Raw genomic sequence first — 17640 nt, 5'->3', positions numbered from 1 at the left:
ATATTAACCATTGTCCCTACTTGCTACAAGCCCCCTGTGCTAATGGCTTTCTTTCATGCCTCTCTCCTTGAAGTCTGCAGCTCCTATATGTACAAAATTTAGAAAATCATACATGTGGCAACTCAGGAGTAGGTAACGAAAGCTTTGCGAGTTGACATGTCCTGACCTGCTCCTGAATTGCCATAGGCAGGGCGATGGGGAATCGAGCCTCACAGCTGCATCGAGGAATTCGCACCTCAGTTAAAACAAAACACATCCTAGCTGGCCGAAGTCAAGACCATATCCATGGAGACCCACAACGGCCGGAGAGAGTGATTTCTACAACCCGCAAAATTGTTTCGTTGGGGTCAGAGGCAAGGGGCAAACTGAGTGAATCCAGAGCTGGCTTCACTTGGTCTATGCTGACATGGCTCTCCTAATAAACAACTGGATTTTTCTTGAAACTCTGCTTGAGGCTCCTGTTTTCATTAGGCACCAGTTGGGACCCTGACAGCATGATTAATTTCAAGTATATTTGTTTCCTCTGTGCAAATTTGAATTCTACTATATGCATATAAAGAATACCAATTAACAGGAAGAAATGCAGAAACTGCCCTCTACTTCAATCAAATTTGGTTAATTGCATATTTTATTACCTATACTTTTGGAATTTTTAATTAACAAAGCAGTAGTGGCTGAAAATAGTTCTTACCAGCCTGGCAGCTGTGTTTCGCCCTCCACATGCCAAGACTCTAATGAGTTTCATGGCAGTGGGACATGGTACTCCATGTAAGCTTACGAGCAACTTCCCAGGTTTAGCTGGTCTTGGAGTCCATTGAGCGGGAAGAAACTCTCTGATAATAGTCTCAACAAGACGAGGGCAATCAAGGACCTGTAAACATATATTTTAACAAAAGTCAGTGCTACAAAGCTAACAACTTTTCATTGTTGTGATACAAGTACCTTGCAAAATGTTTCAAGAAAATTGGCAATGCCCCTTCTTGTTATGGTTTCTCAAGAAGCAAAGCACAAGGAATGAAAAATTGTGTTGCTTCAAATTTTTGGGTCAAAGAGTGCAACTCAAAATATTCCATTTTAACCCATTAAATTGGCTCTGTTCTGGTGGGACAAAGCATTTTGTCTGGAATTATTATGGCTAGACTGCAAAAAGTTTGGAAAAGTAATCCAGTCACAAGCCAGCATGCTTCAATTCAATCACTGTTCTCAGAATGGTAGAAATTATCTAAACAACTCTGATTGACATGGGTTGAAATTGACTTGACCTCAGGAAAAAACTCTTGGAATGTGGATGTTTGTTTTAAGGTCAGAACACTAGGAATGGCATCTATATCTGGGGTAATTGTACGCATCCTTCCTTTATAATAAAATTTCAATTGTTGTGGTGGCCTCCAATTATATTTAATTCCATTATCTCTCAAAACTTTTGTAATTGGTTTTTAAAAAAATCTCCATGCCCTTTCTTCTCTTGATATATCCGGGAAGACTTGAATAGTCTTCCCTTCAAACTTCAAAGCATCTCCCATCTCTCTCACCTTGGCCATAACTTCCAGCTTATCACCGAGATTTGCGAACCTGACAAGCACATTCCTGTTAGAGCCATTTTGCCTTCTATATCCAATTCTAAAAACACTTGCCAGGTCTGCTATTGTAAACGTAAGTTGCGTATCCAAATCATTAATCCATTTCAAAACCCGCTGTTTCAATTTATCCTCCTTTTCTTCCGAGATTCCTCTGATAACCAAATTATATTTCCTCATCTCTTCTTCCAAAAGACAAATTCTCTTATCTTGCTGCTCATTTTTATAAAATATTTCGCCAATTTGCTGATCTACTTTTACCTCATGTACATGTATCTGCTCCATTTCATCTTTAATCATTATCATTTCCTCTCTTTTGTTTGCAAAAGTTTTCATTCATCTCTTGTTTCAACTTTTTCATTTCGGATGTCAATTCCAATGTCATATTATCCATACGCTCTGATAGTCCTGCTATTTTTTCCCCAATTTTATTTAAAGCTGCAGCAAGTTGCTGCGTTTCTGAAAGTTGTTGAGTCATTTTGAAAAAAACCTAAAAAATTTCCCAAACTAGGATTCCAAACCAATTTTACAGAGGGTCTTAGTGAAGATCAAAGGACGGCAGTCTTTTAATTGAAGCGAAGCGGCTTATTTGCACTCGTTATCTCTCAGGTTTTCAAGGATAATCTCTCAGTAACTTATGACTCATAATCACTCCACAAAGAAACACAGAACCTCACAGCTAACATTAATCAGCGCCATTTTTTCTCCACGTCAGCAAAGCAGAAAGGAAAAAGAAACCAACTTAAGCTTCGAAACAAAGTCCTTTTTTTGTTTTCTATAATATAGACAAGCTATTAATTTGCTCTCAAGAAAAAAAAAAATAAAGAAAAAATTATCCGCCCAGTAAAATCCTCTTGCTGCCAATCAGTCCAACACAAAAGATCAGTTTCTCTTCAATTAAATTCTTCTCATTAACAGATTCAGTCTTTAATATTCACTCCTTAGCCTCAGCAATAAAAACACAGAACACAGAACACGATAGTTATAATTGGAAAAACAAAACACAGCAATTTATTCCAAACTTATCATGTCTGCCAGCCGGCTCGGTCATCCCACGCTGTAAAAACTCCTTAATTCAAGCAGTTTCAGATGACCTACCAGTTTTAAATTCAGTCTGCTGGGCTGTTAACACTTTCACTTCATGATTTATTAACTTTCATCCATAACGGTGCATTCCAAACAGCATAAATCCTCATAAATCTTCATTAATAAGCCCTGTGAAGTGAAGGAAAGGTCCTTACCCCACCACGGTCATGGCCACGCATTATTATATTTACGGGAGCTTGGACTGATTGAGATGGAGGATTTAATGGAGATAAAAGATCAAATGCTTAAGATGGGTGGAACATACGTGGAAACATCAATCCCAGAAGAAGAAAAAGGGGCTATTGGAGGGCAAGACTCTAAAGGGTTAAAGAGGAAAGAAATATCACCTGTGTTGGTTGAACAGAAGAAAAGTCGTGAGGATACAGCAGGAGAAGAAGCAGATAAGAGTCTTGGAAAATACGAAGCCGAATGCGGGAGAGAATCATCACTATCTTTTTTTTTGAGTGATGAATTTAAATAGACAGCCCGAAAGAAGTGGCCCGGGCATTGGCACGTCCCCTCTCCCCCATTCTCTTTATAGAGGCGAAACCGATGAGGATGTGGGGGAAGAAGATTGTTTGTATTTTATTGTTTGTCTTGTTTTTTGTCTTTTTTTTGTTTTCTTATCGTTGTTTATATGTTAAATGTAGGTTATATGGTAGTTTAATGTTGGGTTGTGGGCACAGAAAGGAAGATGCGGGGATAGGATTAAAAAATTTATATTTTAAATGGGAGTTATAAAAATAATGTCATGGAATGTGAAGGGTACAGGGAATCAGATTAAAAGAAGAAGATTGGAATTTAAGATTAAAAGAGATTTACCAGACATTTTATTTTTACAAGAAACCCATCAGAAATCTGAAGATTCAAATAGAATGTATATAAAAGGTATGCAAATATATGAAAAAGCATTTGGAACTTCAAAAGCTAGAGGAGTTGCAACACTGATATCAGATAGGGTGTACTTTGAAAAACATCAGGTAATTTTGGATGAAGATGGAAGATATGAAATAATTGTTGGAAATCTTAATGAGGAAAAAGTGACACTTGTTAATTTATATTTACCGAATGAAAAACAAAGAGAATTTCTTGAAAAATAACAAAATTTTGGAGAATGAAAGTGTAGGAAAGTAATTGTGGCTGGGGATTTTAATTTAATCAGAGATAAAATAGACAGTACTAATCCCACCCGCTGTGGAGGAGCAAATAAAATGGGGATTTTAAATATGTGGATGCTTCGAAACGGCGTGGTTGATGTGTGGAGAGAGGTTAAAGGAATTGAGAGAGTATACACTTTTTTCTCTAAGATATATAATACATATTCTAGAATTGATTATATTTTTCTTTCTAAAGATTTGTTGAATAATGTGGATAAGGTAGATGTGGGAATTTTTAAAGATTCTGATCATGCAGAAGTTATGGTGGACTTAGATTTTAATTTTGAGAAAAAAAGAAGCTATTGGAGATATGAGGAGAAATTGTATAAAAATGAAAAGGATAAAAAATGGATACTTAAAAAATTGGAGGAAAGTTGGAGATTAAATGATAACGGGGAGGTTAAATTTGAAATTGTTTGGGATGCGATGAAAGCGGTGTTTAGAGGAGAGTATTAAATTATCAAGTAGGAAATATAAAATTATAAAATTAAAATGGAAAGAGATAAAAATCAGATTAAAGAATTGGAAAATCAATTTTTGCTTACTAAAGAAAAAAAAATTCTTCAGGAGCTTAATATGTTAAGAAATAAAATGATAGAAGAGGATACAGAGTTAGTAAAAAGAAATTTGAGATATTTAAATAGGAATTTTTTTGAATTTAGTAATAGAAATTCTAAATTATTGGCAAAGATGGCGAAAAATAAAAGAGAGAAGAGAGAAATTGGAGCTTTGATAGATGACAGAGGTATAAGATGTTATAAAAAATTAGAGAAATGTGAAGTGGTTAGAAATTTTTTTCAGAATCTATATTCAAAGAAACCAGTTAATCGGGGAAAATTGCAAAGCTATTTAGAAAAGTATGTGGTGAAAATTGATCAAACATATAAGGAATTGATGGAAGAAGATATAACACAAGATGAGATTAATGGAATAATACAAAAATTAAAATTAGGGAAAGCTCCAGGTGAGGATGGATTACCTGCTGAGTTTTATAAAGAATTTAAAGAATTAATAATACCAAGATTGCAAAAATTATTCAATGGAATATTACATGGTGGAGAAGTACCTTCGTCATGGAATAGAACGGTGATATCCCTAATTCCTAAGCCAGATAAAGATTTAGAAAGGATTGAGTCCTATCGGCCCATTTCTTTAATTAATCAGGATGCAAAGTATTTACTGCTATTATAAGTATTATAAGGTCTTGGCGACATTATTTGGGATGAGTTTGACCCTGTGGCTCCCGAGGACATGGACAGGTTGCTGGGTAGGTTGAATGCCACCACGTGTTTACTGGACCCGTGCCCCTCCTGGCTGGTGTTGGCCACTCGGGAGGTGACACGAGGCTGGCTCCAGGCGATTACGATCGCTTCTTTGGTGGAGGGTGTCTTCCCGGCCGCCTTGAAAGAGGCGGTGGTGAGGCCCCTCCTTAAGAAGCCTTCCTGACCCGCTGTTTTAGGTAATTATCGTCGTCTCCAACCCGCTCGCGGCCGAAGGTTATAGAGAGTATGGTGGCATATCAGTTTCCCTTGCACCTGGATGAAACTGTCTATCTAGACCCGTTCCAGTCCGGTTTCCGACCCGGTTACAGCACGGAGACGGCTTTGGTCACGTTGGTAGATAATCTCTGGAGGGCCAGGGATAGGGGTTGTTCCTCTGCCCTGGTCCTATTAGACCTCTCAGCGGCTTTCGATACCATCGACCATGGTATCCTGCTGCGCGGTTGGGGGATTGGGAGTGGGAGGCACCGTTTATCGGTGGTTCTCCTCCTATCTCTCCGACCGGTCGCAGTCGGTGTTGACAGGGGGCAGAGGTCGCCCCGAGGCGCCTCACTTGTGGGTGCCGAGGTCGATCTCTCGCCTTCTGTTTAACATCTACATGAAACCGCTGGGTGAGATCATCAGTGGTTTCGTGTGAAGTATCAGCTGTATGCGGATGATACTCAGCTGTACTTTCTACACGAACCACCCCAACGGTTATCAAGTGCTGTCCCGGTGTCTGGAGGCCGACGGGTCTGGATGGGGAGAAACAGGCTCAAGCTCAATCCCGCCAAGACAGAGTGGCTGTGGATGCCGGCATCCCGGTACAGTCAGCTAAATCCGGCTGACCATCGGTGGCGAGTCATTGGCCCCGATGGAGAGGGTCCGCAACTTAGGCGCCTCCTGGATGAACGGCTGTCTCTATCCAAAACAAATATAACCCCCAAGCACATCCTAGATCTGACCAACCACTGCCTATCCAACACATACTTCATCTATAATGGACAAAATACAAACAAATAGAAGGAGCACCCATGGGATCACCCTCTCACCTGTCATTGCCAACCTCTACATGGAACACTTTGAAACCCAAGCACTAGAAAAATCTGATCACAAACCCAAACTCTGGGTCATGGACGTAGACACCTTCATAATCTGGCCACACGGGAAAGAAAAACTTGACAACTTCCTCACACACCTCAATAGCCTACACCCCAAAATACAGTTCACCATGGAAACAGAAGTTAACAACCAACTTCCCTTCCTAGATGTCTTAGTCTACAAGAAACCCAATGGCTCCTTAGGACACACCATCTACCAGAAAACACACACAAACCGCTATCTGCACGCACTCTCACACCACCACCCAGCACAGATCAACTCCGTAGCCAAGACACTCATCTCTAGAACAAAACGCTTAGCTGACGAACAACACCTAAAAACCGAACTACACACTCTCACAAATGTACTAACATCCAATGGATTCCAGAGAAATAAGATTACCAAACTAATCCAAAAAGAACCCCCCACTAAAATCCAAGACAGAGAACAAGAAAACGGCACAGCCCTCCTCCCATATATAAAAGGCACCACAGACAGAATCAGCAAGATCCTCCACAAACATAACATCAAAACAGCATTCTGCACAATCCAAAAAATATCCACCATCCTAAGAAACCCTAAAGGCACAATTGAGTTAGAAAATCAAGGAGTATATAAAATCCCATGCACCGCCTGCCCCACCACATACATCAGACAAACCAACAGAAGAATAAGTGCACGCATTGAAGAACACAAGAACTCAGTCAAAAAAGAGGAACCAACTTCTTCCCTGGTCCAACACTTTAAAGTCACAGGACACGATATTGACTTTAAAAAGACCAGAACTATCGCCAAAACTGAACACTTTAACAACAGAATAATCAGAGAAGCCATTGAGATAGAAAAACGCCCACACAGCATGAACAAACGAGATGATACCTCCCGCCTACCAGCCATTTGGAAACCCGCCCTTATTGACAAACGAGTCCCTAACACGAGGAATGACACCAGACCCACACTCACGAGGTCCACACAGGATGTCACCACCGCACATCCACCCAGAAAGCAGACCCAAACCCACACTGATCAGGAAGCATGACCAAGGACCAGAAGCCAGACCGCAGCTGCAACATTAGCCATTTCAAACCCCTCCAATCCATACATGCAGCAGACTGACACCCACTATGAAGATGTAGCACCACCACAAAGCCAAACAACAGCTATGCAGCTCACCAGCTCAAATCCCCCTGCAACACAGACTAAATTGAGCACAACCAAGCCCCCACCCAAACAGGACACACCCCCAGCCAATCAGAGCACAAAAAAAAAAACCTCCATCCAATCAGAGCACAGCCAAGCTCCCACCCAATCAGTTCAAACCCCCACTAGCAGTTAAAAGGAAGAAACAGCTGCGATCACACATTGCTCCCAGAAGCATGAAGCTGAAGCCTGAAGATGACGAATGAGACTTCGTCGAAACGTCGCCAAGACACTTCCAATTTTACACGGGAGAAAACCCGAAAAGCCAATTTCCATCTACTGTAGCATTTAGGTGAGAAAAGGAATAGTAAATGAACCAAGGAGTATACTGTAGCATTTATGAAAGACAAGGAAAACGTCCAAATAAGCTTTGATGCTCTTTGGAAGTGAAAGGAAATGAAATTTGAAGTGCAAACACCCAGTCAAAGCCATACCGATAGAGATCACATGCTTGACCATAACCAGTGGCCACAGCCCACAAGCGGAATGCTTCTGTGCTTATATTTATGGCTTCCTCTATCCTTAGAGAAAGGTCTTTTGGATCTTCAGCTATAAACCGGCTCAGATGACTCTTCATCTCAAATTTGTTTAGCTGTAAACAACAACCAAATGCAAGTAAGATTCAGGACTTATAACGGGGTACAGAGAGAAGAGAATGCATACTGATATCGAGCAGAATATAGTAATTCTGGTATTTCATTTAAAGGCTTGAAAGGGAATGAGATAAATTCATGGAGGTCGGATCTGTGAATCACTATCAGGCACGGCAACTTAAATGGAACCATACAAACTGAAATAAAATGCTCCTGAATATTAGTTACTGGTGGATAAGCCAAAGAAAAGGATTATTGCCTTCCTGATTTGCTTATCAGTTTTCTCCATGTGAATGGGGGACCAGATGGATTTATGGCGTATACTAGGGGGATTTTCCATGGGAATACATGCATTAAAAACTATTCTTCTTCTTTTATATATTAACCATTGTCCCTACTTGTTACAAGCCCCCTGTGCTAATGGCTTTCTTTCATGCTTCTCTCCTTGAAGTCTGCAGCTCCTATATGTACAAAATTTAGAAAATCATACATGTAGCAACTCGGGAGTAGGTAACAAAAGCTTCACGAGTTGACATGTCCTGACCTGCTCCTGAGTTGTCATAGGCAGGGCGATGGGGAATCGAGCCTCACAGCTGCATCGAGGAATTCGCACCTCAGTTAAAACAAAACACATCCTAGCTGGCCGAAGTCAAGACCATCTCCATGGAGACCCACAATGGCCGGAGAGAGTGATTTCTACAACCCGCAAAATTGTTTCGTTGGGGTCAGAGGCAAGGGGCAAACTGAGTGAATCCAGAGCTGGCTTCACTTGGTCTATGCTGACATGGCTCTCCTAATAAACAACTGGATTTTTCTTGAAACTCTGCTTGAGGCTCCTGTTTTCATTAGGCACCAGTTGGGATAAGGATTAAAAATACATTGAAATATTTGGGTATAGTGTTTTCACTCAAGGTTAAAGAATTGAAAAAACTTAATTACGATGTGGTGATTAATGAAATTGAGAAGAAGATAGACAAATATAAAATGTTAAAGTTGTCTTGGTTTGGTAGAATTGTAATGTGTAAGATGATGTTGCTGCCCAAGTTCAACTTTTTATTCGAGATGCTACCGCTAAATTTGACAGGGAAAGATATTGAAGGATATCAGAAAAAATTGGATAAATTTTGTAATGGTGGTAAAAGACCTAGATTAGTGAAGAAAATGTGGTATCAAAATCAAAAGGAAGGTGGATTAGGAATCCCCAAATTATTTAATTATTACTGTGCGTATGGTATCCGGATAGTGGTAAAAATATTTAAAGGTGAAGATAACTATTGGAGAGACTTAGAGTTAAGGGATATAGAGAAATTTGGATCAAGGTGGTTTTTAGATAAAGCAAATTCAAAATGTGTAATTAGAAGTTATTGGTTAAAGAAATTAAGTAAAATGTGGAATAAATTTGTTAAAATTTTAATTCCGGATATAATCTTTTTGGGGGAGACAATTGGAATTTGGCCGATTAAAAATAATATAAAACGTAATGAAGTGATTAAAGAGGAAAATATAGAAATTATTAGAGATTGGATAAAAGTTATGGAAAATGAAAGGAGGAATAAAGAAATTATTGAAAATTAGGGTTAAGTTGGTTTGAAAAATACAGATAGAAAATGGACAAAAACTAAGGAAAATTATTCGATAAATAGATGTGAAACTGAATTTGAATATTTAGTATCTCGGATTATGAAAGATGAAATTGGGCTAAAGGGACTCGTTAGTAGGGTTTATAAGATTATAAATTCTGATGAAAAATTACAAAGAGTGATGAGGACAAATTGGGAAAAAGATCTTAATATTGAAATACCAGAGTCAGATTGGAATGTGAATTGGAAGAGTAGAATTATGAGAACTTTATCTATAAGGATTAAAGAGCACAATTATAAAGTTGTTTGGAAATGGTATTTGACTCCAGTAAGATTGTCACAAATGGATAAAAAATTAGTAAAAATGTTGGAGATGTGAGATGGAATTGGGGACTTATGAACATATGTGGTATAAATGTGATAAGGTTAAAAAGTTTTGGCAACAATTGGAGAAAATGATATTTGAAATGATGGGGAAAGTAATAATATTGAGAGTGGAAACTATATTATTGTTGGTAATTAAGGAAATAGAATTAACAAAATATGAAAAAGAATTGATTAGAATAATGATTATAATAGGTAGAATTATAATAGCTAGATATTGGAAACTAGATGTGATTTTTAGAATAGAAGAGTGGACTTCTGAAATGTGGAAATTAGCTTTAAATGATAAAATGACATGTGATATTAAAATTAGAAGTGGTGTGTATAAAGAAGATATTTTCTGGAAGACTTGGAAACCATTTGTGGACTTTGCGCTTGGAACATTGGACGCTTCGGTACCTGTACCTCGAGAACGTGGATTTTGACGATCGTGAGGATATATCCAAAGACCCAAATCTTCCTTTTTTTATGTATAGCACAAGGGTGTAATAATGTGTTTTCTTTTTTTTCTTTTTTTTTGTTGCAAAAAAGTAATAAAAAAATTTAAAAAAAAAAAAGAACACTTGGAATGGCAATTTCAAACTCAAAAAGTGTCAAACTTTGAATATCTGGCACAGCCTTAATCTCTTATGTTAAATGCTCTTTTCTAAGGAAGGACATTTACAAGACTTACCTGGACACAAGCCTCAGTGGAATGTCTTGCTATGCGAATGAGGATATCTAGAATCTCCAAAACTACTAATGGCACAGGCCGCATTACTTCCAGGATGTATCTCAACCGATGAAGTATCTTGGTCTTCAGAAGTCCCTAAGATACAAGCAGTGCAATTTATACTACAACAATGCTAATACTAATAATTAAATATACAAGCTGGATTTTTTTTCATAATTAAATGCTTCGGGGTTTACCAGCTATCCCTCATAGAAAGTTCGATTGCAGGGGTGACACTGAAATATAATTTTATCATATTTTATCTATATCTGAAATTATTGTATTCTATTCCAATTTCATTTTAGATTGCATTTTATTCCAATTTCATTTTAAGTAGAATTTTATTCCAATTTCATTTTTAATTGTATTTTATCCAGTTCCATTTTAAATTGCTTTTATCAAATTTTAGTAACAATTTGTTTCTGGAGGTTTGCACTTTGCAATGGCCCAAGGGCTAATCAATTTAAAAAAGTTATTGCTATTTTATAATTGGAATTTCAACAACTTGCTTAGGAAGAGAGAAACATTTTCTTCAAAGAGGGAAAGAGATAGCAGGAGAATTCAAACTGTCTGGAATTTAAACTTGATGACTTGTCTATATGAAACAACCATATTACATTACAGAAATCGCTTTTATATTCACATTTCAGTTGATACAATCCCCTCATCTGAATGTAAGTCCTTGAAAGATACCAAGTAAGATATCTGAGATAACCAGTCAGACGTTACTGCAACAAAATTACCCTTAAAAATTATCTGATATTCTCCAGAAGGGTATCATATGAGGTATGACATCTCTAATTTTCATGACAAAAAATAATATCTCCAAATTTGTATTAGATGTATCAGTATTCAAATAAATGACCTAAAAAAGTCAAAAAGTTTACATATCAAGTATTTAGTTATACTAGCCTCTCTGAGTCTAAATCTAAATTAATTACATAGATCTTCTTGTGCAAATGAACCCTGATCAAAAGCTCTTCAAAGCAACTGGCTTTTTATACTGATATAATCAGTTTAGTTTTTGGAAGGCTAAGAAAAATCAGTGTTACATCTAATGCAAGTTTGGTTTGATTGAGAAAATGTTCAGCATGCCATCGATCAATTTTTTACTCAGTTGGAATAACATAACAACGGAAAGAGGGAGTTATTGAGGTATGACTTTGGATGTTTACTTTTACAACATCATATCGTGCCACTTCTGCATCTGGCTTGTTTTCATCCTTTGATTTTTTCCCTGGTATTTTTTGGTTTGGAGTTAGCTCGACCCCTTCCTCTTCCTCTTCCAGTTCTCCTTCCTCACTGTTTGGGATTAAAGGGTACACAGTCATGCCCTGGTACCATGCGAAAGCCTTGTCAAGGTATTCCTGGAAGGGAACAAACATCAAAAAGCTCTCAGCGGAGAGAAAACATGGATTTATAGTTCAACCAACTGAGATCCAGAACTCATGATTCAATTCCTAGCATCTCCCATTTGGGAAGGAGTTTGGGAAGTAGTATTGTATTGTAAAACGTCTTGTTCAAGGCTGCTACTTCTAAGTAAGTAAAATGATCATATTTTCATAATGTTCATTGCAAGTCCCTTTTTTTAAGGTCTAAAAGTTTGCCCCCAGACAATTAAAAAAATGAAGGTGTTTGATGCAATACAGATTCCTAGAAGAAAGGACGGAAAAGCATGTGGGGGGGTGTCAATTTTATTTTGCCCTAACATGCACCCTCTTCCCAATACCATCATCAATTCTAAAAGATCCTTCCAACTCCAGACTTGATCTGGAAGGAAGGAGAGTGTAGCACAGAAATCGTCTAAATTTTGGTGAAACAAACTTAATCCCATTAGCAGGGTCTGATCATATACCTTTGGTCTAGGCACCTAAAAGAACTCCATGGAACTATATAGGTTCTTTGGGAAAAGTTGGCAACTAGCCTTTACACATTCATCAGTTTCCCATTAAAATAATTTAGAAGTCCTGATTCAGCCACTGAAAAGTAGAGCTAAATTCTGGATATTTTTGAACATTTGGATTTTAAAAAAACATATGAAATGTTATTAAGCTTTCTTTTTAACCTAACTCTGTATATAGTCTCCTAGGTATACAGCTCGGAAAATAGAAAGAAATATGAAAATCAAATTAATTGTTTTTATTTTGCACCTGTTTAATTAAAAATAAGCACAATTATCCTCTAGTCATATTAATGCTCATTTCCCAAAGGTCACTTTAAAGGAATGTAAAATAAAGACCATTCCTCTGGCTACCATATTGACTGGAAATAAACCACAGGTGCTGTCTAGCCGATTTGATTCATTCAAAACAAAAACAAAAACCCACACCTAGAAAATGTAAGTACTTATTTAATTTTTATTACACTGGTTTCTACACTATTCTCCCATCATGAGACTCCAAGTAGCTTACATTCCTAGTACTTGTTTTGAAACACAACAGTTAAAAAAACAGTTTAACAAGCAGTAGGAAATACCCACAATATAACCATTTCTACAACATCTATTTATTCAGTATTTTTCCAGTTAGGACAGTTTTCATAATAAAGGAACTAATGGACCCTCAAAAAACAATTAATGAAGTGTGTGTTTCTGTATTATAAAATGAGGACCCAGATTGTTGGCGGAAATATGCTGATTATTTGTAAACCGCTCACGGAGTCCTATATGTAAAGCACTATGGAGCGGTATATAAGTCTAAGTGCTATTGTTATTGCTATTTCCAGAAGAAATTATTCAGGACAATCTTTGAATAATACTTAATGTTTGCAAGATGTTTAAATGGGAATGCAGTAGCTCAGAAGGTGAACAAGCACTAATACAAAGTCAGAAACAAAAGCTCAAAGCATCACTTTGATGCCAGACATTTATAGAATGAGGAAAGAAAACATTCATTTCAAGGGAAGGAATTTAGCCATTCCTTTCTTTTTAGTGAGCAATGAAGTCTTTTAAATAGATTCAAGTATTCTGCAGGTACAAACCTCATCATCCAAAGAGACAAGCAGTGCATGTAGAGCATGGACAGTGGCTGCCATGACATTATCCACTGGATCATCCAAGGAGAAACGGAGCAAAAATAGGAAACCAGCATCCAGCAACACCTGCAGGACACTTCCTTTCAGCGAAGAGGCAAATCTTCCTGCTTTGGCCTGAAACACACATCACAAGCAAACCACCGTTAGCATGGTTGATGACATTAGTCCATATCAGCTGGGCCCCAACAAAATTGCCTAGGACAGCAGAAAAGCTGCTACTCCGCTGCTCTTTCTAGTGTTGTCGGGCAATTTGGGAAGGACTTCCAGCAAATGGAAGATAACTGACAACAGCAGTTATAGCCTAGGCTTATTGTGTATATTCTTGATCCTCTAAAACAGGTGAAAAAAGCTAGTCTTTAGCAGGTCCTGCTTCACACCATAGCGCAGAACGACAAGCTCCAAAAAGATAATGACAATGGAGGGGTTACTGGCTACAATTTTATCTTTGTGTTTTGGTATTTATGCATACTATATTTCTAAATGAATTTTTAATGATTCACCTATTGGACAGGAGACCTAAATCCATATTCTCAACAAATGGAAAAAGGATTCCCAAGGCAAATTATAGGCTATATATCATTGCAAACAGCAATGGTAATTACCAATGGGAAAGCTATTTATAATAATAATAATAATAATATCAGAGTTGGAAGGGACCTTGGAGGTCTTCTAGTCCAACCCCCTGCCCAGGCAGGAAACCCAACACCATTTCAGACAAATGGCTATCCAACATTTTCTTAAAAATTTCCAGTGTTGGAGCATTCACAACTTCTGCAGGCAAGTTGTTCCACTGATTAATTGTTCTGTCAGGAAATTTCTCCTTAATTCTAGGTTGCTTCTCTCCTTAATTAGTTTCCACCCATTGCTTCTTGTTCTACCCTCAGGTGCTTTGGAGAATAGTTTGACTCCCTCTTCTTTGTGAAAACCCCTGAGATATTGGAACACTGCTATCATGTCTCCCCTAGTCCTTCTTTTCATTAAACTAGGCATACCGAGTTCCTGTATTTGTGCAGAGTCAGAAAATATTGCACTGCTACATGTTGATGCTATTCAAATTATGAGCAAGTCACAATGGTTCAGATCTGGCATTGGCACTAAATTATTCTTTTTGGCAAGTCCCTGAATCCACGCTACCTTCTCCCACTTCGGATTCAAAAACTGTATCTCTCTGTTAGATATAAAGATATTATATCATCAACTTCACCTACTGCAAGACCTAAAGAAAAGATCATGGAACTCTATAAAAGCACCACTGAAAAAGCATCCAAACTGTACGCAGACTCTGAGTTTACCTTCTGGACAATGTGGCCCAGCACCTGTAAAGCCAGCGTCCTTTGCTGAGTCACTTGGCTACGGGATAAGTGGAAGAGCTCTTGCAGCGAATAGCCAGCCCTCTGTGATCAAATACACAAACATTGAAACAGTCAAGAGTAATTAGAGAGTATAGTGCGCTATCAGCAGACAGGAGCAGTAGTGGTACTATTATACCATCTCAGGCCATTTTTCATTTCTCTGAAAAAAAACTGTATTGAGCAAAAAGTTAAAATAATCATCTTCTACCCATCTTCCACACCATTCATATCACAGTATGGCAGATGCAGATGATATGCCTGATAAATCTGCCTAAAAGGAGATGTTTACAACAAAGGCAACTGGAAAACAAGAGCTTCAGAGGAATTAAGCTCATAACATACGCTACACATAGCAAAACAGTCTGGAGAAATACAATCTGCTGCAAGGCTAGAATTTGAGAGTTCTTTATTTTATAGCCCTCTTGTAAGGGCTATAAAAATCCTAAACACTGAGGCTTTTCATCATGCTTGTTTTGTTCTTCTTTTTTTTTCTAAATTTTTTTAAGCAGATCTTTCAAGTTTATACTATGGGCCCTCATTAGTCCAGTATTAGGTAAAAAATGGCAGAATATTGTGACGCAAACTACGCAATAAGATTGTAGATATGCTTAAATCTGAAGTTGCTCTTCACCTACCTCGGCTTCTTCTCCATGGTGATGTAGGCCCAAATGTGTGGGAAACTCTTTATCTGGAGGAATAAGCTCTCCTTTCAGGCTAAAGCGTGCTTGCATCCCCTATTGGAAAAAAAAGAGAGACAAAAATATTATTTCTTATTAAGTTATTCAGATATCTAAAAACTTGGCAGAAAATCTAGAACAATTTAGAGCGCTGAAATCTATTTAAGCAAACCAAATTCTTTCCACTTTCATGTGTTCTGGAGAAAGATCATTTGAAAAGCAAGAGAGAAATTGCTTTTTTATTTTCCAACCTTTTTTATTTGTTTCTGCCTCAGTAGAGGAAGGTCCTTCGTCCACTCCAGCTTCTCAAATTCTACACTGTCCATATGGACCCATTCCTTTTGAGGCTTCACAGGAAGGCCATCATCTTTTGGGAAAGACAAAGACAAATGTTACTGTTCTCGGGCACAAAAACAAAAGCAGACATCACTGTCTTTGACAGGTCCTCAAAAATAATTTCGTGCTACAACAACGGGGTGAAAAACACCCAAATGACTCATTTTCACCCACGAATATCACAGCTCCACTGACAATTTAATCTTCCATAACTTCTAAAGAAGAAAGGGGAAGAGGTTGTTAATGATAAAATGAAGCCAAGTTGATAATCACCTTGCCCGTGGAATGAACAAAATTGTCAAATGTGCATATCAGGTATGACAATTAAACCCTCTCCTCATTCTACATTCCTACGCCAACATCAGATAGTTGTAACCAGACGTACTGCAGAGAATTAGGAAGACTTATACTATAGGGGAAAAAAGTTCTCCCTATAATGGCACACAAGAATCCTGCTCTAATATTTATAACTTCTGCTTCTTACTCAACTTTTGTAAGAACAAAAATCAGCAAAAATCAAGAGTGGAAACTAAGGTTTAATAACCAAAATTGCATTCTATACACATATTAGGAAAAAAATGATATAAAAATGACAATCTAGGTTACAATAATATTTTTTTTAAATCTTAGAGTAGCTTCTCAAACATTTAATTGAATGTTTCACTTGAAACATTCCTTTGAATTCTAGACATTATAAAAAATAAAATAGAAAGAGCAAGACATCCAAGGAACTAAATACAAACAGGTAAAAACTCAATCATAACAGCAAAATTAAAGGCTGCAAAAGTAGTGAGCAAGTCTTGGAAAGGACAGGACATCAAGTTTTTCAAATATTTAGTTATTATAAGCTATACAATAAATAGAAGCAATAAAGAAGCAATCCACTGAGAATTTGAGATAAATCCATAACATTACCTGTGGAATGCTGTCCAGAACAAAGTTCTCAAGTATTAATACTGAGAAAGCAGAATTTTAAAAAGCTAAAAAAGCAAAATAAACTCTCCTCCATCGCTAAAATCACTAACTTCATATGCAGATTCTAAGTAATAAAGCAGGAAATCCCTGGAGATTCCATCTGCCTTGAATTCATTATGTAACTCTGAAGAAACCACCCCTCCACTTTTACTTCAAATTCAATTTACCTTCTGCAATCTGAGGGACAATAATATTACAGTTGAATTGCCAGATAGGTGGCTATATGCAGTATACCGAAATAATAAATTAGATAAATAAATACTGTATGATCTTATTAATCTTATCTCTAGCATTTCTCTCCTCCTTTCATTTTACTCCAGAAGGATCCTTTCTGAACATGCTTCCTATGCTCTCCCTCCTTCTATGGACTGAGGTATCTTTTACATGCCAGTTGTCTCTCTACAGCTCTCCCTCCTGTCTCCCAATGTCATTCCCACATACTACCATTACAACAGTGTGCTTCTCCACTTTGGCCATCTTAAATTCTTTGCTGGCATGCTATCTATGGATTGGGTGTGTTGCTCTGTGTGTACATTTGTGGCCATGTTCTGCCTGGTTCACATATGTAAAACACCATAAAAAGTTAAAACCATTGTTATTGTTAACAGTGTCATTATA

At 37.6% G+C, this 17640-nt stretch overlaps 1 protein-coding gene across 1 annotated transcript in view; it reads right to left on the bottom strand.

The window, feature by feature from the left end:
* The window catches only part of RPAP1 (RNA polymerase II associated protein 1), a 59538-nt gene that overhangs the window by 34535 nt on the left and 7363 nt on the right, over window positions 1-17640 (bottom strand). The window contains exons 2-8 of the mRNA XM_058162043.1: window positions 15963-16078; window positions 15670-15768; window positions 14975-15076; window positions 13629-13796; window positions 11825-12016; window positions 10611-10745; window positions 692-871 (exon numbers count right to left, since the gene is read on the bottom strand). Coding sequence (XP_058018026.1) covers window positions 692-871; window positions 10611-10745; window positions 11825-12016; window positions 13629-13796; window positions 14975-15076; window positions 15670-15768; window positions 15963-16078 — 992 coding nt within the window. The remainder of the gene's footprint in view (window positions 1-691; window positions 872-10610; window positions 10746-11824; window positions 12017-13628; window positions 13797-14974; window positions 15077-15669; window positions 15769-15962; window positions 16079-17640) is intronic.

The sequence above is a fragment of the Ahaetulla prasina genome, chromosome 1, assembly GCF_028640845.1.
Source record: "Ahaetulla prasina isolate Xishuangbanna chromosome 1, ASM2864084v1, whole genome shotgun sequence".
Classification (NCBI taxonomy): domain Eukaryota; kingdom Metazoa; phylum Chordata; class Lepidosauria; order Squamata; family Colubridae; genus Ahaetulla; species Ahaetulla prasina.
The sequence above is the reverse complement of the archived record's forward strand: the minus strand, read 5'-3'. Positions and strand labels throughout refer to the sequence as shown.